This window comes from Nilaparvata lugens, chromosome 3, assembly GCF_014356525.2.
Source record: "Nilaparvata lugens isolate BPH chromosome 3, ASM1435652v1, whole genome shotgun sequence".
In the NCBI taxonomy this organism is placed as follows: Eukaryota; Metazoa; Arthropoda; class Insecta; order Hemiptera; family Delphacidae; genus Nilaparvata; species Nilaparvata lugens.
In genome coordinates, this window is record NC_052506.1 from 698419 (window position 1) to 721785 (window position 23367).

The following is a 23367-nucleotide window of genomic DNA, read 5'->3' on the forward strand; positions in this document are numbered from 1 at the left end:
TAGTTACTGCAATTTAACTGTTATTGAGTGTACACTAATAGTTCAATATAAATTATTTTCAATATTCATAATCTGAACAATTCATTCTGTAACAATATAGGATGATTGAGGACAATGGATTGTTCAATATAGTGTGGCTCACGCTATAATGGCAGTGAAAAAATATAGAACACAGTGTTGCTCTCCTATCTTTCTCCACTGCCATTAAAACGTGGACATCACTATTGGCCCACATCAAAGTTAAATCCCGAATTCGCCACTGCGAAGAAGGCAAAAGGATAAGATGAGAAAGACATAAAAGACGAAGAGAGGAACACGGAGAAGAATAGACTGCAGAAGATGACAGTAAGTGCAGAGAAATTCTTGTAGATGTAGAAGAAAACTGGAAAAGAATAGGGAGGAAAAGGAAAATAAAAAAGAAGAGGAAGAAAATCGACTAGGAAGTATGAGTTGTCATTATTAATGATCTGGATCATTTGCTGAACTAGTTGATCAACTTCCGGTATCAGTGTAGCAGAGAAAAAATAACAATAACTTGTAATAGCCTAAATTAATAGCATAGTAGACTAGCCTTTATTTCTATTAGTATGGTGTGCTAATTTTAATGAGACCTTATTTATCTAGAGGTCATGCCGGAATTAAATACTATAACAAACAGCAATTATCGTACATTACACCTACCATACACACAAATTAACAGTTCATGTTCTATATTATACTAACTAGTAGTTCTGTGAACAGTAGAACTCACGCACTTTTCTCATCCACAAGTATCTGATGTCACCTGTTTGAGATGTTAACAAACTCAGTTCACGTTTAAATTTGTATTCCATATGATAATTCTTGCAGTTCCGTGATAATCTTTCCATCTGATGCAAATATTCCTCAAATATTTGAAAATTAATTTTTTCAGTCAAAGATATTATAATTTCTTCAGCATTATTTAGTTTATTGAATTATTTTTAATCACCTATTAAATTTCTTTTTTCAAAAAATGTGAGAATATTGATACTGATGGGCACGCATAGTAATACCATGACTGCAAAACAAAATATTGAAACCATATAGAGATAGACACAGATTCTCCAGACATGCAATGAATATAATCCACTTGTCAGTTGATTGATTATGAATAATTCTATAGTCTGATTATCCTGTAGTATCTTCTATAGTCTGAATTCCTTTTCTTTTCATATTATCCTTAAAATGCAAAATTTCAAAAAACCTTGTGTATACATCGACGCGCCGTTGAAAAAGGAATTTCCTGCCAAATCTCATAGAACTCTATCAAAGCGTTTGGCCGTAATTGCGTTACATACAGACAGACAAGAGAAAATCCGAGTTAAAACATAGACCTCACTATGTTCGGTCAATTACAATAATAACAGGTAAACCGTGCTAATTGGAAAGGGTCTAATTAGAAACTTGACAAACTGAAAACTTGACCTACTGAAATCTTGAAGAATTTAAAATATATCCTACTCTATACTCAGGCGGGATGGAACTACCGTCAAGGACTCCCCACCAATTCAAATTTATTTCCACAAAGTAGGTACAAACATTTAACTATAAAACACAAATGCAATTCGCCACAATCAATTCAAATAAATGACATTCCTTAGTAAAAAATAATGAATTGAAACATAACAGCATTAATACTTCTATTCCTAACTAGTAAGAACTATAATGCACAATCAAACTGAATGGATTGAGGATTATCATTACATTATTATTCAACACTTCAAATAGCATAAGCTTGGTGGAAATCTACTGGCATAAGTGAGAAATTGTCCGCCAGTAGGAGTAGCACCCCAATACTAAGAGAGCAAAAAATGAATAAAAATAAAATAAATGCTGCACTCGAGGATTTCTAAACATATGTAATTCTAGTCATACGCATCCTTCAACAATATGTAAAAAAAAAAATATTTTGCAAGAGACCTTGAAAATGGTAACTATATTATTTTTATATCAAAATAATATTCTTGGATTATCCAGTTTTTTATTTTCAATGTGATATACTTCGTTATTATTTGTTGATTTATGAGATCGTTTGGGATACTATTTATTATTCTTGGTGTAATATAAATCAGTTGTTTCCGAATTAAAGTGAGTTTTGAAGCATAGCATTCAAATTTATGTTCATTATATCTTGTTTTATGTGTTTCGCTATTGATTTTTTTAAAAGTTTTTGTTATATCTATTGAAATATTTGAAGATTTTAAGCACATACAGTTGGCGGATAGTCATGACTTTCAGATCACTGAATGCACTCATTGAAGGGTATAATATTGGTCTATTTAAAATTGTCTTGACAATAATTTTCTGTACAATGAATAGTGTAGAGAGGTGAGAGTTGAAGGTACCTCCCCAAACAATTAACCCATATTGCAGTATCGACTGAACTATAGCAAAGTATAACATTTTCATCACAGTTACCTTCAATACTGATCGTAATTTAAAGAAATTATATGATACAAATTCCAATCTATTGCATGAGTAATCTATGTGTCTTTTCCATTTGAAACCTTCCTCGATTATTAACCCTAGGTATTTCAAGTGACTTGTTCACCAATAAAAGCCATACGAATATAATATACAGAGTGTTTAAGAACTCGCTACCAATATTCTAGGGCATTGTTCCTGGGTGAAAACATAACTAAATATCATATATTTAAATTCTCCTGAAGTCTTCAGTTACTCACACAGCGGCCATTTTGATTTTTTCACTTATTATTTTTTTTCTAAATAATGGTTAAACAAACGAAATTGAAACTTTGCACGATCATTTTATAACAACTAGACAAATCTAGAAAAAAATTACTGTATAATTTGTCAAATTCATAAAACAAAATGGCGGTCATTTAAAATGTTGTTTCTTAAATAACTCAGAAACCGTTGATTTTACAAAAACTTTACAAGAGTAACTTGTTTTAGTAAATTCAAATGCCAATCGATTGGTACCAAATTTTTGGACCAATATTAACTGAGATATGGCAGCCTTAGTGATAGGTGACCACTGAAAGTTTGTTGCAGTGCAAACCAAGGCATGCTGATAGAGTCGCCTCAATGATGCAACAATCTCTATTTGCATTGCATGTTAATTGTAAGTGATTTTAGGTCATTTCAAACAATAAAATAGCAGTAAACAACCCTCTAAAGGTGGGTCACCAACCATTAAAGCTACCATATCTCAGTTAATATTGGTCCAATCTTACAAAATCTGGTACCAATCGATAGGCATTTAAATTTACTAAAACAAGTTACTCTTGTAACGTTTTGTAAAATCAACGGTTTCTGAGTTATTTAAGAAACAACATTTTAAATGGCCGCCATTTTGTTTTATGAATTTGAAAAATTATCATACCTTTTTCTAATTGTTATAAATGATCGTGCAAAGTTTCAATTTCGTATGTTTAACCATTATTTAGAAGAAAAATAATGAGTGAGAAAAACAAAATGGCCGCTGTGTGAGTAACTGAAGACTTGCGGACAATTTAAATATGATATTAAAATACGATTTTTACCCAGGAATAACGCCCTAGGGTATTGGTAGCGAGTTCGTTAACACTCTGTATATAGGTGTCCCGCGAAAGATGTAATAGCCGAAGACCATAGATTCTACATGAAATTTGCAACAAGAAATGTCCAGTAAAAGTTTCTTATATCGACCTTAGTTTTCGAGGTATATAGATTCTACGATATTTTTGAAAAACGTCAATAGCTAAAAAAAACTATTACTCAATATCTAATTCTGAGGATATGGTTGGGGAGAGGAATAAATTTCATAACCATATTACATTTTATAGTCACTGATTTTATCAGTAGTATTTAAACACTTACTATAGACTGAGATATTCAACTCAATTCAATTTCCATCAAAAAAATACATCAATAAAACATTTACATCTCAATTCAATAACAAATATTTTCAGGAAATAAATATTCCCCCACATAGACTATTGGTCCGTGTGTGGGGGAAGAATTCCTATCTATAATAACTGTAAAATAAAAAAATCTGCAGAATTCTACCTTAATATTATTCTCACTTCACTATTACAATATTGGAAATATGTTATATAAAGAAAAATAAATATAAATTATTAATAACTTTTTTTTTATAAACAGAGCATGATGTGGGTTTCTTTTATAAAAAACTTAGTATTATGTTGGAGTACCTATCTCCTAAAGTTTTTAAATTACTTATTATAGTGTTCAGAGTGCTGCATCACAGTACCAAAGTTAACAGGGTTTGAATCAGAATCTACATATAGGGCGAGTTTATGAGGGCTTCTGATGCCTCCCGACCAATACCAAGCAACCATGTGACTATCTTCTTTTTGTAGTTAGCAACACTGCATCCCTCAGCCTCTTTTATTGTGATTGGAAGATTGCGATGAAGTAGGTGAGCAATACGAAATGGGTTGTTATCGACCGATGTAAAGGTAGCTCTAGGTGTATTAAACCCAAAATCAGCATATGTCTAGTGGGGTAGTTATGGTTTAGCTGTGTAAAAATTTCTGTTCTGTACGATTTGATAGAAATAAGAAGAGTTTTAATGTAGATTTGTCTTATGTCAAGAACAGGAAATTCGGTGTAGGATTGTTCAGTAGGAAATCGGATATTTTTATTTAGAATTATTGTATCCACGTTATTAATGTGTCAGTGGAAAAGATAGGACTACAGGATTGCCGTTTCTGTGCATCACAACTGCTTTAAATAGTAGATAGCACTCCCAGTATAATATCATAATATCGGGGACCGAGCTCTGCTCTGGAGTACAAAAGCATAAAAAATATATTACATAAGAAGAAATTATAATAACATTCTTAGCATTCATACAGAAATGTTCTATCTAATCACAGTATATTGAGATTAACTCCCAGAGGAATGCAAGAATTTCCCTCACATAGGCCCAGTTAAACAAAAGCCGGTTGAATTTAATCCTGATTAACTTCACGTGAACCAAATCAGAGAAGACCATTTCAAAAAGATGGATCTACTGGAATTAATCAGGATTGAAAATAACCCGTCTTTTTTGCAACCGGCACTAAGTACCTGACAAAAGATCAACAGCTAAGTCATAATTTTGACACAGTCCCACACACATGAACTCGCTCACTCACTTCCATCACCAACAGACGACGAAATAATTATTATCAGCTGTTTTTCCAAGGATGAATAATAATTATCCTTTTGATGTCCTTCAGCGAGTTTTCCCAGGGATGAGACCTAGTGCAATCGAATCTTTATATTATAAACCTACTATGTTCTGAATTTCGTGAGAATCGTTAGAGCCGTTTTCGAGATCCGGTGAAATACAAACATATAAACATCCAAACATCTAAACAGAAGTTGCTCGTTTAATAGTATAGTACATCATATTAATTAATGATAGTATATTTAAGTTATGAGTTTTTGTATTGTTTGTATTATTATGTATATTTTGTTTCTGCTCTTATTTGTGATTGATTTGAAATCTAGGTTATATGCCTCTCTTATTAAAATGTATGTATTGTTTTAGTTTAAATGGCTAATACATCAATTGCTCACTCTAGTTAATAATAATCAACTTTATTTTATTCGTCAAGAGAATATATTTTTCAATGATTCAATAATAAATTTTAGAAATTTAGATTGAATATTTTGGTAATTACATTTCGACACGGTCCAAATACAATCAGGCAACGTTGGGAGGTAGAAAAGGATAGAGCTATATGCTACATGCTATAACAACACCAATGTTAATCAGAGGCTGACTTTATACCGTGGATCTCACTAAATATCCATATTCTACAATGAAAGACATTTTTTGACCCATCGGAAAAATTATGTCAATTTGCGCACTAGTGCAGACATTAATATCACCGGAAAGTAAATTATGGAAAGGCACTGTAAATCTAGAAACTTGAAATCGTGATTTTTGGTTTAAAATTAATGTTTATTTGATTTACAAAAATTACAATTATTAGGGTGTCTCCAAAGACTTAGCTTCCAATCTGGCTAGGTCCAATGCTTTTTCTCCAACATCTGAAGGGAATAAACAAATTATCAATTTAATAATGTGTAATTAATAACATTTTTAATAGAGTTACTTATTTAAGTTTATAATAATTAATTATCAATTCTTGAGAATGGGATGATTCCTGAAACCAGTATTATTGAATGCCTTAAATTAAAATATTACAAGGGTATTAGTGATTCATTTTCTATAACATTTTTTATTATATTATTGGTAATTGAAAATACTGTGTTTGTTGAACATTGTACGGGGAATGTATTTGAGTTTGACTTTAGATACAGGTTGTTGGTGAGATATAGTGATATTAATTCATAATGAAACACTAGAATATTGTCTAAAATATCACAAATTTATCAATTTCAGGAGAACCAATCAGAAAAGGTCTTTTTTATAAGATGGCTTCTCTGATTAGTTCTCGTGGAATTAATCAAGATTAAAATTTAACCGGCTTTTATGCAACTGGACCTTGAACTTTAAAGTTTAAGTTCTGGTTGCACAAAAGCCGGTTAAATTTTAACCGAGATTAATTTCAGGAGAACCAATAAGAGAAGGCCTTTTTTATAAGACTGCTTCTCTGATTGGTTCTCGTGGAATTAATCACGATTAAAATTTAACTGGTTTTTGTGCAACCGGCACTAAAAGTTTTATTAAACATGTTTCAACACCTTGATGTCATCTCCAGTGTGAAAATAATATTTCTAGTCTTTTATTTTACTATAAGTTTGTAATAGATTCTTGGAGACCCCCGAGTATAAGAATATAGAAGGATTCTTAGAGACCCCCTGATTATAAAAATACAGAAGGATTCTTAGAGACCCCCTGATTATAAAAATACAGAAGGATTCTTAGAGACCACCTGATTATAAGAATATAGATGGATTCTTACAGACCCCCTGATTATAAGAATACAGAAGGATTCTTAGAGACCCCCTGATTATAAGAATATAGAAGGATTCTTAGAGACCCCCTGATTATAAGAATATAGAAGGATTCTTAGAGACCCCCTGATTATAAAAATACAGAAGGATTCTTAGAGACCCCCTGATTATAGGAATATAGAAGGATTCTTAGAGACCCCCTGATTATAAGATATAGAAGGATTCTTAGAGACCCCCTGATTATAAAAATACAGAAGGATTCTTAGAGACCCCCTGATTATAGGAATATAGAAGGATTCTTAGAGACCCCCTGATTATAAGAATATAGAAGGATTCTTAGAGACCCCCTGATAATAAGAATATAGAAGGATTCTTAGAGACCACCTGATTATTAGAATTTAGAAGGATTCTTAGAGACCCCCTGATTATAAAAATACAGAATGATTCTTAGAGACCCCCTGATTATAAGTATATAGAAGGATTCTTAGAGACCCCCTGATTATAATAAATACAGAAGGATTCTTAGAGACCCCCTGATTATAAAAATATAGAAGGATTCTTAGAGACCCCCTGATTATAAAAATACAGAAGGATTCTTAGAGACCCCCTGATTATAAAAATACAGAAGGATTCTTAGAGACCCCCTGATTATTAGAATTTAGAAGGATTCTTAGAGACCCCCTGATTATAAAAATACAGAATGATTCTTAGAGACCCCCTGATTATAAAAATATAGAAGGATTCTTAGAGACCCCCTGATTAGAAGAATATAGAAGGATTCTTAGAGACCCCTGATTATAAGAATATAGAAGGATTCTTAGAGACCCCCTGATTATAAAAATACAGGAGGATTCTTAGAGACCCCCTGATTATAAGAATATAGAAGGATTCTTACAGACCCCCTGAGTATAAGAATATAAAAGTATGGGATTCTCTTTTTCCAACGCCTTATATATTGGAAAGCAGGCTACAAAATGAAATATAAGACAACAGGGTTGCCGATTCTCAATTTTCAACGCCTTCTATATTAGATAGCAGGCTATGATTCAGGTTATTCCAGTATATCTGATTCTTGTTTAATAATGTACAAATATATTTTTCCTACAGTTACGTTGAAAAGTGGCCATTGCTGCACTGATTACAGAACGCAAAGAATCACTTTTCCGCTCTAGTGCGGGAAAAATTTTTCTGCACTCCAGATTTGCAACATGGCAACGCAAAATACTTAGTAGGTTATATGGAGCACTAGTGCAGCAAAATCAAAATGAAGTTGGTAACAGTGACTGCTGTGGCTGCTATAGTGAGCAGAGGTGCAACGAAGCACAACGAGCTAATTATTATTCATTATATATTATAACCAAGGACAACGAGGACTTTAGGATTTTAGGATTAAGGTTTTTATCAATAATAAAATTACACAGAAATACATTTGATGGATTTCAGGCAATTTTACCCATAATTACCCACTTCTCATATTCAATGGTAACTGTAGGAAAAACTTAATGTGAAATACGTGCGCAAAGTTCCTCTGCTGCACTCAAGAAACCATTCCGCCCTCGCCTACGGCTCGGGCGTAAACGTTTCTTTCGGTGCAGCAAACTGTCACTTTGCGCACTAGTTGCACAAATAACTATTATTCGCAAGTGAATATATTTTCACATCATCTAATGATATATTTAACATAAAATTATGAATTACAAAAAAAATTGTAGTTCATTCATAGCCAAAGCCGATTTGGCAATAGTGCGGAGGTAGAGAAGGTTAGCGCTATCTGTTTTGTCTAATGACAGACAAGGATAAAAAAACAAATACTAATCAGGTGCTGGCTTTATAACAGGGATCTCTCTACAAAAACATAATCCTGTGTTTCATAGAGTAAAGATAGAGTAAATCATAGAGTAAAGATAGCATAAGAAAATATCCCATGGTATAGGTCGTTTATGTTCCAAATTTCAAGCCGGCTTTCTGTTATCTCAAACCGATTACTGTCGACTACTGTCTATTATCACTGTTTTGGCCGGGTGAAAGTATAAAAACGTCACAGTATGAGAGATTACCAGCGTCACATAGCTTTACAAAAAAGAACTACTAGGAATATCAGCTTGCGTTAACAGTGAAATTTGGAACATAAACGCCCTATACCATGGGATATCTTCTTATATGCTATATTTTCTCTATGGTATCACCATAAATGATACAGTATCACCACACAAGATACAGTATGAACACAATATGATACAGTATCATCACAACAACACCATGGGTTATCTTCTTTTGCTATATTTTCTCTATGGTGGTATAGAATACTCCACCAATCTGTAAATTTACCAACTCCTTCGCGAAATCACAATAGTATCTTACGTCACAAGGACGGGAAGGGGCCTTTTGCAGGCGAGAATGATGTTTCTAGTCGAGGCGTTGACCGAGACCAGAATTTCATTCGAGCACTGCAAAAGACCCCTTCCCATCCTTGTGACGTAAGATACTATTATACGGATAGAAAGCATTCTAATAAACTTGAGGTACATCTGAGAGGGAAGATCAAGGAAATAGAACGGTTTCCAGTATACCCTACATCAAAGAATGAGTTCTTAAGGTTGTATGATATGTTATAAATTACGACTGTTCAAGTTAATTTTTTTTTTGTAAAATCTATCACCAATAATAAATCTGTTCATTATGAAAATCCCATCACAGGTGCTGTACCATAGTGAGGTCCAAGTTACAAAGGCAGTATTTGATCAACATTGGTGTTGCTATCCTTGTCTATCATTCGACAAAGCAGAGAGCGATATACATTTCTAGCTCCACAACGTTGCCTTTCTGTTTTTAATATGAATATGTATTAGCATAGCCACCTCTAATACATTTCATAATACCCCGGTCTACGATATTGCAACGTCGAAGTGTGGGCCTAGAATCTAATACATGATTGGTGAAAAAGATCAGCTGGTATTTTTTAAAATCTTTTTCACCAATCATGTATTAAATTCTAGGCCTACACTGCGACGTTGCAATATCGTAGGCCGGGGCCTTGTATTAGAGGTGGCTATGGTATTAGTCAACAATTGAAAAATACATTTTCTTGGCGAATAAAATATAATTTATAATTTTTAACAAGAATGAACAGTTAATACTACATCAGTCAATCTATCCTATATAGAAGGTAGTGAAAGGCAGATAATCGGCAACGCTTTTCTCCTATCTTTCACCACTGCCATTATAACGTGGACCTCACTATCGCATCAATCTGCTAACATTATAGGATAAGAGATAATTTTGTACCTGTTTCATTAGTGATGTGAAGAAAACCAGCCTGATGTGGATTTTCCTTTTGTTTTTCCAACTCAGCAATCAACTGTAAATCGGCGGCAGACAGTTTTTCGCCCATCTGACGTAGAGTGGTGAGAATTTCCACCTGGAAAACAAAAATCAACTATTTCTAAAAATCTGGTGTGGCACACTCACACAACTTTCCTTGCCGTTATGAAAATTGATCACCTGACGCTAGTGTTCACGCGCATCTCAAGTCTACTATTCCATGATCTGAGCCAGCTGGTGACAGGACAATAACGCTGGAGAAACACGAGGTCTGCTATCTCTTCATAGTGAATGATTTAATAGAATCAACAGTTGCAAACAGTTTGCAATTGGAATAATCTTATCTTCTCGAATTTCGAGCTTATTTTCAATTATTTTAGGTGAAAATGTTACTGAACATTAATTGTAGAGATTTTCATGCTCAATCTTTCCACTTGGAATTTTTTGTTTGAATTGTATCTGAAGCCTGATAATTGGGAATCTGAAATCGAACTTTGCATAGATGGGGCGGAGCTCCTGAAATTTTTACAGATATGGAACTTGAGGCAGTTGATAGAGCTTATCAATGACTATATTAGGTATAGATTTGATCGAATTCGTTGGAGCCGTTTTTGAGAAAATCGCGAAAAACAAGTTCCTTAAAGGTTTGAAGTAGATTTACTATGTTAAATGTACAATAAACACAACATATTTTTTACAGACCTTGTAGAAAATTTAATTTCGAAGAGAAAGATGTAAATAAGTCTATAATAGACAAACGCAACCTTAAAAAAATAATCCTTAATTACATACAAAACGCATGAAAAATAGACAAAATCTGTTAAGCTCTCTATTTTTCATGTGCGTTTTGTATGTAATTAAGGATTATTTTTTTAAGGTGGAGTTTGTCTATTATAGACTTATTTACATCTTTCTTTTCGAAATTAAATTTTCGACAAGGTCTGTGAAATTTTTTTGTGTTTATTGTACATTTAACATAGTGAATTTACTTCAAACCTTTAAGGAACTTGTTTTTCGGGACCAAGTTTCGCGTATTTCGTCACATATATTAAAAATAACTGTAGCTACAGGTCTGGAAACGGTTCTATTCAATTTCTCAGTTTATTTTACATAAAGTACACTAAATTGAACATCTTAATTAACAGCCAACAAATACCCGTAGGGCTTCGTTTCGGCAAGGGAACTGAAATCTTCTACTCTGTATAACTTGGTAACTAAGTAGTTTAGAACATATGTTAATTTGAACTTTTTTCTTCTTTTGATGAGAGGAATCACGCTCTGACTTATGGGCACCTTTTTCAGAACACCCAGTAGGCCTATATTAAATGCAGCGTTTAGAATCCTTCGACGCTCCTTACGTCGCGTACCTTTGAACCCTAAAGAGTTCAAATAACTGAGCCTTTTCAGTATATCTAAACCATGCTGCATACTAAGCTGTAATAGCCTAGAAATTAATAAAATATTTAAAAAAAAATTAAAAGTGATTCATATTATGGATGATTAAGCTAAGAAACATTAATGAATTTATTCAATTCATGTTTGGGAATAGTAACACATTGAGAGATTGACTGGATTTTGACACAGTATATTGTGAGATGTGGTGGTATTTATTCATAACTAGCAGGTAACCCGTGCTCCGCAAGGGTCTATTTTAAAACTTGACAAACTGAAAATATACCATTCAAGGCTCAACTCACACTTACGTGACTCAGGTCGAGAAGAGACTCGACTCTAGTCGAGAGCATGTGTTTCCAAATGGTGACACTTAGACCAGTCGATTCTAGTCTCCGCGACTGTCACCATTTGAAAACACATGTTCTCGACTAGTCTCTTCTCGTCCTGAGTCGTGTGAGTTGAGCCTAAGCCGTCAATGGGCCTTACGACTTTCATACTTCAGCCGGGACCAACAATTTAATTAACACAACTTAATTAATTAAATTAACAGATATTCTGTTAATTATATTTTTACATTGTAGAAAACGATCTAGCAAAGTTGTGGAGCTAGAAAAAGATACCGCTATCTGTTTTGTCGAATGATAGAGCAACACCAATATTGATGAAATACTGCCATTATAACGTGGACTACACTATCCTATTATATTAAGCGAGCAATTTCTGTATATATTTATATATTTGGTTATTTATTTATGTCTAACGGATCTTGAAAACGGCTTCCTAACGATTTCCACGAAATTTGGAACATAGTAGGTTTATGATATAAAAATTCGATTGCACTAGGTCTCATCCCTGGAAAAACTTTCTGAAGGACATGAAAAGGATAATAGTTATTCATCCTTGGAAAAACACATGATAATTTCGCCGTCTGTTGATAACGGAAGATGGGAGTACCTGTATGGGGGAGAGACAGAATAATGTTCAGATGTTGAATCAATCAGCGGATCTCATGAGAAGTATAATTATCTATCAATTATAAATAAACCGACTTGATCAACCTTATCTGATTTGTTGACATGACTAATGAAATGATTTTATTCAAGATCCATTATTTTTTTATTTAAATTAGAGTGCCGGTACCTATATAACATTTTTCAAAACCAATCATTATTTTACAGTTTCAAGTGATTAGTGAGTGTTATTTTGTTATTAAATTTGGTTTGTGAAAAAATCTAAATTCGAACTTTTCTGTTTTCAAATGTTTGGACTGAAAATTGAAATTGAAAAGTGTATGGAACATAACCTACTTTTTGGACTACCGTATTAAATATGTAGTGTATACATAAAAATTCGGGAAAGAAACAGTTTTGGGCTGTGCCTGTTGGTCCTTCCCCAACCAATTGTGGTTATGCTTTTATGCTTTTTTTTACTCCGGAGCGAAGTTTGGTGCCCCGATATTACAACATACTATAAGTAGCAAGGATTCGAATACCTTTTTACGCTTGACAGTGAGGGCATCAAGATGCCCTAGCTTGTGGTCCCTCTCCAGCTGTTCCAGCCGCTGTTTCAGCTGTTCCGGTTCCTGTTTCGCAAACAGCTGTTTCACTTCCGGCGTCCTAAACGCTGCGCTGATTGCCGATGCTGTTGCCTGTCAAAATGAAAATTAATTTTGTCACAAAGTTAGAAACAAATATTAATAATTTCAAACTGTTGGGAGAAATTTTGAGGCCTGCAGGAATAGAAGAGAAAAACATTATAGGGTGTTAATGAACTAATCATTTGAATGGTTAGGAGACATTTTCAAACGTGCAGACCTAGAATTGAGAAAATTTTGATTGCAGAAACGAGCAACGCTACACAAGAGCTCTGGCGGTAGACTCAAGTGAAGCGACCATGTTTCTGGGTCGATTACTCGACAATTGACGATCTGGCCGCAACGATCACAGGGCATTTGGTGAGGATATGAAGCTGTTCATCTATCACCTCCTACCGCTTTATGATATGTGATCGGAGGTTGAAAAAATGACCCTCGTATTAAAAATTGTATTCAACGATTACATACCATTTGCATAGCGCTGAAGTGGTCCACCAGAGTAATATCCCCCGCCATCATTTTTGAGATACGCTCATTGAGTTCTTGTAGCTGCTCAATTGTATCATTTTTGGTTTCTTCATAGTCTTCAGCATCCAGCTCATCTCTGAAAACAAATTTTAGGATAAGAAAAAGATTTTTAATTCATTAAACAGTTAGAAAACTGAGTGATGTTCGGTTGCCCAAAGGTCGGTTAAATTTTATTTGTGATTAATTTCTCGAGAACCAAAAAGAAGGCTCCTCTGATTTGTTCTCGTGAAATTTAACCGGCGCTAAGTGTGAAGACGAAAAAGCTAGAGGGAAGAAGAGAATGTACTCGATATCTTTGCAGTTTCATTATAATCTGATGCCTCATTTAAATATTAAAACTAAATTTAGTTACCGCATCACAGGATAACTCATGGTTTCTATTATTACAAGTGTCAGACTAGGTGTGTATTAAGCTATGTCTCCATATTATAACATTCTCTCTATTTGTCCATTGCTACAAAATACATTACAAGTGCTCATTTTTTTCTCTTGAATTTGATAATTCATAACATTCTTCCTGTACTTTGGTGAGTTCCATGTTATAATGATAGTGGAGAAATATAGGAGAACAGCTTTGCCATTCTCTGCTTTGCCACTGTCTTTTATAGAGTATAGCCGATTCCGGTTTATCTGATGTAGGAGGATTTCTTTAGTGAGAGCTTTGCTGGACTGTGATACTGCCTACAGTGCTACAGTTTGTGAATATTGTTTTTAATTACTTGACACGATCTATCCAGGAAAACCTGGCCTTCATCACGACATTATATATGCAAAGTATACAAAGGGGTGTCTACAGCTTGGATTGTGAGCACCAATTTGAGTATTTTATTTTAAAACTGCGATCAAAACTAATTTTTATCTACTTTTACGACGCATTACAGTGTACAAATATGTTTTTAAAATAAATTTCTACGAGTATAAATATAGAAAATTAGCAAATTACATCAAACCGGAGTAACCTAAAAACGAAGTTGGAATTATTGGTGAGATTGTTCCTGAATGAATACTGTATTATTGCCTTTCATAAATAATTTCTATTGTGAACTTGCATCTATTAGTGATTTATATTTTATTGAAAAGTAATTACAATCAATAATAATCAATTATTATGAAACTATAACCAGTGGCCAACATAAAAAATCCAGTAGTAACTCACCTCTGCAGGTAGTGAGTTGAAATACTGAATTATCTACTGACAAACTATTTTAAGAAACTGGGCAAATCGTAAATTTTATGATTCATAAATGTAATAATAGTTGGATTGAACCATAAACTTAGCGAGAAAGTGTTCTTAACCTTTTTTATTCAAATACTAGGAAAATTCATAACGTTTGCTTTCATCAGTATTAATAATTGTTTTGCAACTTGTAATGGTTCTAGAACATTTCTCGTAGAATTTTTGTTTAAATGCGATATTATTCTGCTGCCGTGATACTATTCCTTCTGCTGCTATTCCTCTGTAATTATTGTTTATCGAATCTGTTGCCAAAACATAATCTGATAATAACGTAAGTTGGTACTTTTGCACCGTAAAATAAACAATAACCATAAAAACGAATTAAATAAATATGGGAAGAAAACAGAATAAACAAACTACAGAGATGCCTACGGAAAAAGTAAGTTCGGAACAATATGTGAGCAAATTTTGCAAAAACCCAGTTAAAGACGATGATAAGGCTGTGGCCTGTAGCTGTGATGAGGGAGTGTGGTTCCACACACAATATATAGGCAATACTTTTTGTGTAGTTGAGAAGTTGATATTGTGGTAATTATTCATATTGAATGAAAAAGACTAAGAAATTGTCAAAAAACCACTGATTTATTGATAATTAGAAAGACCGGTTTCGGTTATTACACCATTGTCAATCTCTGATAAACAATGGTCTTTCTAATTATCAATAAATCAGTGGTTTTTTGACAATGTCTTAGTCTTTTAGTCTTTTTCATTCAATATAGGCAATAGGTATAACGGACGAGCAATATGATCAAATGAAGAAAGAGTCCCCCGACGCAAATTCCTGGATGTGTGAAAGGTGTAAGAAACATTCCAAGTGACGAAGCAATGCATGTATCAATGTTGCTAAACAAATCCGACAGCTCAAACTCTGAGCAAATTTTAAATACTTGCGCAGATGAGAAAAACAGCGTAATGCATGACGAACAATTTGATGTTATAATCAAAATCCTTCTTGACGACATAAACAACTATAAGAAAGAAGTTACAATACTAAAATCTGAAAATGACAAACTCTCAGATGCACTAGCTAGAAAAACTGATATTGTATATAGACTGGAGCAAGTGATTTATGATTTCACACAGGGTATGTACCCCGAGCCATGCCAAATACGGAAAAAGGCTGAAAAGGATACTGTTACTCTACTGTTGGAGGCTGAAGATGATGGAGGAGATAAAACCAAAAATAGACAAAACCTTGGAGTTGACGCTAGCCCACCTCAGAAAATCGACCTCGACCGGAGTGGGACAAGTAACAATAAGCAGACAAAAAACAGCAAAAGTCTCCAGCCAATGTCTGATCAAACTCATACTTCGAAAAACAGCAGCAAATCAGGAGAAACAGAGAGCCAACATAAAAAAGGAGCCCGATCACCTGATCATTGGAGACTTCTCGTTGAGAGACATCGGCAGTATTGTAGGTAAAAAAATTAGCCAGTATGCAAATGTAAAATACATACCTACAGGAAAAATACAAGATGTCAGCAGATACCTCTCAAAACAGGAAACAATGCCACGAAAGGTAATCATCAACATTGGATCAAATAATGTCCCACTGGCTGAAACACCCAACCATGTAATGAGGCCACTATGGCTGACACTGGAGGCTAATATAAAGAGATTTCCGTGGACTGACTGGTATATGGTTCAATACACTACCGGGAAGACTGTGGTATCAGATTCATTGACGAAACAAATGGTGCACTGAAATTCATGTGTGAGCAGCGGAAGGTGAACTATATGGACAACACAAAGAACTTGAAACGGAGGCACTTGAGATGGGATGGGTGCAGTTGAATGATGAGGGAATAAGTCTCCTGGCAGACAGCATTGTAAGTATATTAAAATCAAAAGAAATGCTGCCAATAAAAAACTTGCATACGTGCCTAAACTGTCAAGTAGCGGTCCCTCAACACGAATCGATCCAATAGCCCAACCCAACCCTACAACAATAGCCAGAACAGAACTTGATAAACATCCAAACCTTGAAAACACTGATATAGGCCTTAACAGAGAACCGGATATATACACCAACCAAAGAAATAGAAATACAAACAAAACAAATAGAAAGGGCAACAAAGCAAACAATATTAAAGTCTTTCATTTAAATATTCAGAGAGGATTACAGAGCAAATTGGACAGTCTAGAAATTTAATTGAGTGTACACAGCCCGGATATAGTCATATTATCAGAGCATGGTCTCAGACCAGATGAGCTCCTCAACACAAATCTTCAGGGATATACCCTTGTCGCTCACTTCAGTAGAACCGTATACATGTGGGGCGGCATTGCCATCTTCAAAAAGAATAATTTTCCACTATCCACTAAGGAGTTGACTTTTGAAGAGGAAGTGCAAAAACCTATAGAGAAAATCTTCGAAACCATAGCGATCGAAATACAAATTAAAAAACTAAATCTGGCAATCATGGGCTGCTGTAGATCACCCGATCCCAAAACAGAAGCAGAATACCTGACAAGGCTAGGAACTCTACTACAACACTTCTCAGAGAAAAAGTACTACATCTTGGTTTTGGGTGACACTAATATAGACATCCTCAAAACAGACAAACAAATCTACAAATACCTGGAAAACCTACTAAGACAACACGGCTGCTACATATATGGCATACCTGACACCAGAAAAACCCAAACTTCAAGTACTAGTATTGACAGCTGCTATCTCAACATACCAACTGAAAGAGCAAAGGCAACAGCACAACCCAACTTAATTTCCGACCACCACTTCATATTATGTGAAATAAAATATGAAGTGACACATAAAACAGCAACGTACAGATATGCAAGAAATTTCTCAAGGACAAACTTAAGAAACTTGAAACTCAAACTCAGTAACTCTAAATGGGGAACAGTGATAGCATCTCATATTGTGGAGGAACAAATACAATACTTTTCTAAGGATCCTTCGAGTCAACCTTGATGAAACCATGCCAAGAGAATCAAAGAAGATGAAAACAACTAAAAATCTTATTTTCTGGGATAATGAAACGTTAATGCTAAAAAGGAATACACAGATTGCTAATAATCAATACACACTTACAGGTAGAACAGATGACAAAGTAACATACCTAGAAAAGAAAAAAGCCTATGATCATGGAGTAAAAAACAAAAAGAAATTACAGCTAAGCAGAAAGATTCACCAGGCAGTAAATAAACCCAAAGTGCTATGGACAACTACAATAAACGATGAAAGGAATAAACTGAAATGCAAACATCAAGAAAACCTCCACTTGACTATTGAGGGGAAAAAATCACTGACCCACATCAGATCTGCAATACCTTCAACACATATTTCACCCAACCAATTACTGAACTACATAGCAGCCAAAATGGTAAAGAAGATCTGGTGGTTCAGAATAATGCCCAAGTGTTCTGTCAATTCAACACCATCACTGAAACCTGCACCATATTTTCAGAAGGCTAAAGCCAAACAACTCATCAGGCCATGATGAAATAACTGGTAAAATCCTGAAGTACTGCGAGAATGAAATAAAGAAACCTACCCTACACATAATAAATGAATCATTCAAACAGGCAAAATTCCCACATAAATTGAAAATAGCAAAGATTTATCCAAAGCATAAATCAGGAGATAAATCTGACCCACAAAACCACCGACCAATAGCGAATCTGCCAGTTGTCTCCAAGATCATCGAACGAGCGGCCTACAACCAAGATTCAAGATTCATTTATTGTCAGAACACTTTAACAAAAATGCAAGACAAAGTCAACAATTACATAAAAAATTCTAAAATATAACAATAAACATTTATAGTCATCACAGTCACATCGTAATATATACAAAAGAAGACAAAGATAAGCAAATTCTATATAATATAATAAACATTTTTAAAACAGTTATATCACAGTTAAGAAAATACACAGACATCACCACAAATCCTCATAACCATATGGACAACAGTCAATTAGAATCTTTTTAACGGAAAACTTAAAACTATTAATATCACATTCTTTAATATTAGCAGGCAGTTTATTAAATAACCTCTTTCCAAATTCAACAAAACTTTTCAAAGTTAAATGGTAATTGCACTGTGATAATCTAAGTGCTTCTGCTTGAATTGTAAAATGATTGTGAATATTACTATTTATGGGTAAGATGGAAAGATTTTTTCTGGTATACATCAGACATTCAAACACATACAAAGCATAAACAGTCATAATATTAAGTATTTTAAACAGAGGTCGACAATGTGCTCTACTATCTACTTTACAAATGATCCTTATGGCCCTTTTTTGTACAACAAAAAGTTTCTTCATATTGGTATCTCTCCCCCATGCCAAAATACCATACAACAGGTGTGACTGAATGTAAGCATAATATACAGCTACCAACACATCAATGCTAACAATATTTCTTAATCTACATAACATAAAAATGCCTCTAGATATTTTCTTACCCAATGAAAAAATATGATTTTCCCATTTCTTATTACTCTGCAATGTGATGCCAAGAAATTTTACATAACTAATATCTGTCTTACAACCAAAGTCAAAATCTAACAACTGGGTCTTATCTTTATTAAGGCAAAGAAAGTTAGCAGCTGTCCAGTCCTCAATAGTTGCATTAATCTGCCCCAATACATTCAAATTGGTAAAAATCTTTTCACACTTAATCTGGACTGCCAGATCATCAGCAAACATAAAAGCCTTAATATCTCCATTACTTATAGCAGCTGGCAAGTCATTAGTATAAATAATGAAGAGTATAGGTCCAAGTGTGGAACCCTGGGGTACACCTGTCTGAACCTTCAAAAAATGAGAAAGAGAACCCTTATAAAAAGAAGCCTAAAATCTATCACTTAAATAGGAAATCATGAGCTTAATAGACACATCATCAAACCCATAAAACTGGAGTTTTTTTATCAAAATCTCATGAGATATGGTGTCAAAAGCCTTTGACATGTCATAAAAACTACTAGAAACTTTGTTCTTACCATCCAGCCAGTTAATACAGTTTTTCATGAATGCAGATATAGCACCATGAGTACCTCTTTTAGATCTATATCCAAATCGACTATTTGTGAACAGTGAATTACTTTCAAAATAGATTATGATTTGCTTATAGAGTACCATCTCAAATATCTTTGAAATTATAGGAATAATGGAAACAGGCCTATAATTGTTGTAATCCAGAGATGAACCCTTTTTCAACAAAGGAATAACTTTAACCAGCTAATAACACACCTTGAAAGAAACAAACTATTGTCAAAAAATCAGCATGGCTTCCGAAAGAACCACAGCACATCAACAGCAATATCTGATTTGAGTGACGACGTATGCAAAATATGGGAAAACAAAGAATTGGCCTCAGGTATTTTTATTGACATCCACAAAGCTTTTGACGTCCTTGATTGGGAAATTCTCAAGACTAAATTGAAATATATGGAAATCCAGGGGAGTGCACTAGAATGGATCGAAGATTATCTAAAGGACAGAAGGCAGTATGTGGAACTGGATTTTCAAGAAAAAACATCAATAAACTCATATAAGTCGTCATTCCGACTTGTAAGAAGGGGTGTGCCACAGGGCTCGATTCTAGGACCATTGCTCTTTCTAGTATATATAAACGACATTCCAGACAGGCTTCAAGGCAACAAAAAGTGCATTCTTTTTGCGGACGACACCACTATTCTACTCCCTGCAAATAAAAATGTGACACAAAATAACCTTGTTGAATCTACACTTGCAGAAGCATCACTAATATGCAGCGAAATGAGACTGGCAATAAACAACAACAAAACAGTGCACATAAATTTCTAGCCGACTCACCATGTACAGCACAAACAACAAAACAGCACTGTGCAAACAGTCGAATGCACCAAATTTCTAGGTGTCATTCTAGACAATCACCTGTCATGGAAACAGCATACGGTATAGAGAGTTTATGTAGAAAACATTCATCAGCAACATTATGTCATTAGGAGAATAAGAAATATAACAGCAATAACTGCCTACCACTCGCTATTTGTCTCACACTTGAGGTATGGTATAGCTGCCTGGGGATCGTCTGCTAAAGAAAATCTAGAGAGAGTTCTGAAAATCCAAAAGAGAGCAATAAGAAATATTTTAAGAACCAAATACATTGAGCATTGCAAACCACTCTTCAAAAAAACAGGAATAATAACGGCAGTCTCCATATATAGCCTATCTTGGAAGTCGTTATTTTGGTCAAGAAATCAAATCCAATCTTGAGACAAGACAGGCACAGCTATGGGACAAGACAATGAAGACATAATCACAATATAGACCTCCCACAACATAGATTGAAAAAGCTCAGCGATTCTCCGTCTTATGCAGGGTCATACCTGTTCAACTTGCTCCCAGATAGTCTAAAACTACTAGAAAACAACAACGCGCTAGCAAAGGGTTTGAAGAGGTACCTAATGGACCGGCCTTATTACACCGTTGCAGAATATATCGAGGAGCATACATACACCCACCTCAGATAGCGGCTAGTGCCGTGGAAAACCCCGTTCAAGGGACAATGACAATTCCCCGGTCAGCAGACTGCGGCGAAGACAACAGAAGTAAAAAAAGTACTAAGTAAGTAAAAAAAGATTATAATATGTTATTGATGATTAAATAATACCCCAACGCTTTAAGGTATACAAGGGAGAGACAAAGAAAAAGATGATCAAATATTTAAACATGAATAAAACAAAATAACAAGTTAAAATCCAAATTAAACACACAAATTACCGTAGGTACCGTAAGTTACCTGCTTAACAAATTCCTAAGAAAGACCAGAAAGCGGCTAGGTCTACCACAAAACTCTTAATAAACAATGTCATAATTAAAATTGAAATAAAGATACATTACTTGCATTCCTCAATATCCTTCAGCTGAAGTAGCAGTCTTTGAAGTTGATCATTCAAATTACTTTTTAGCCTTTCTGTTTCTTCCATCCCTTTTGATGACATTTTGATGTTTTGACTGAAAGAGACCTCCCAATGTATTTGCCGACTGTAAATTATATTTAAAATCAAATACTGACAAATTAAAGTTTTTACATTCAACGTTGATAATATTTTACAATTCGTAAAATACAGTAAAAAAATTGTATATTTATATCAACTTGAATATTATTTTTAATTTTTTATAGGTTATGTAACGTTTATCGTTTACAATAAATCGATACTCGGCACTAGATCGATAGTCACTACTAGCGTGGGAAGTCGAACATTTGATATCGACTTATCCATTGAATACGATAGCCTACTGTCACAGAATAGGTATACTGTGCTACTGTACTTGACTGGACCACGGAATAAGCATAAAGTAGCCTAGTGTTTCTTTCCTCTGTGACTGGACTCAATTCTCAAGAATTAACTGACATTTTATTAAGATTATAATAAAAGAAATTGAAAACCAATAAATTATTATATATCATTTTAAAGGCCCTGAAACGAGCTAGAACTTTTATCTGGAACACTAACTTGTTTTGTATAACACGAGCATAAACGTTTATTCAACAAAATATAAAATTATGAAGTGGAAATTTCATTATTTTCCAACTTTGTATGAAAATAACTTTCTAATTAGAGGATAAAAGGTAGGATTATATTGGACATTTATAGTAGACCTATATATCCTTAAAAGAATAGAATCAAATTCACACTAATATTTTGTTTGAGAGTTTATATACCCGATTCCCAAAACCTTTGCAGTCTCAAACTTTGAGAAGTGGTACTGGGGAGGATCCAAGCAAGCGGTGGTAAGAAGAGGACTTTGTGATTCTATAATATGTAAAGTACTTTAATATCTTGCAAAATTTTGATTGCCCTTACATTACGCGAACTCACAGCCTCCTTCATTCCCTGGGATTTCTTGGCCTGCGCAAGAAATAAAATCAAAAAATGGATTAAATAATAATAGCAAAAAGTGATTAAATAAAATCAATCCTAAGTTTAGTTAATATTTTTCTTTTTATATTTTATTCCTTAATTAAGTATTAATTCTTATTTCTTATTTTACTAGACCTATTATTTGAATTTGTATTTTAATCCATTATTATATTCTGAAGCTTATCTTTTCTAATTATTTTATGTAGTGACTGCTTGTGTTGTCTATGGAACTCTCCTCCACACGCAGACGTTTAGTCTTTGTGGAGGAATTCCGTAATATTGAGTTTTTCACTGTAAATGTTTCACTCTAAATACTTGAGGGTATAAAAAAATATTTGAATTTGAACTGTTGCGCAAACCTCTGTTTATTTGTCTTCATTTGCTGGGCTGATATTTATTTTTGTTTTCAAATTGAATTTTCTTGCAAACTTCAAAAGAGACTCAAATAATAAGTCTATGAATTTCATACAATGCTTTTGATATCGTGGTGATTCAAGCCAAGCAATTGAACT

At 34.0% G+C, this 23367-nt stretch overlaps 1 protein-coding gene across 1 annotated transcript; it reads right to left on the bottom strand.

The window, feature by feature from the left end:
• Positions 1-5920: 5920 nt before the first annotated feature.
• On the bottom strand, positions 5921-22151 carry LOC111048161 (protein LZIC). The gene is made up of 5 exons (XM_039422572.1): positions 21831-22151; positions 13679-13814; positions 13109-13264; positions 10186-10318; positions 5921-6030 (listed from the first exon to the last, which is right to left on the bottom strand). The coding sequence occupies exons 1-5, from the start codon at positions 21929-21931 to the stop codon at positions 5969-5971; spliced, it is 588 nt and encodes a 195-aa protein (XP_039278506.1). The 5' UTR covers positions 21932-22151; the 3' UTR covers positions 5921-5968.
• Positions 22152-23367: the final 1216 nt, after the last annotated feature.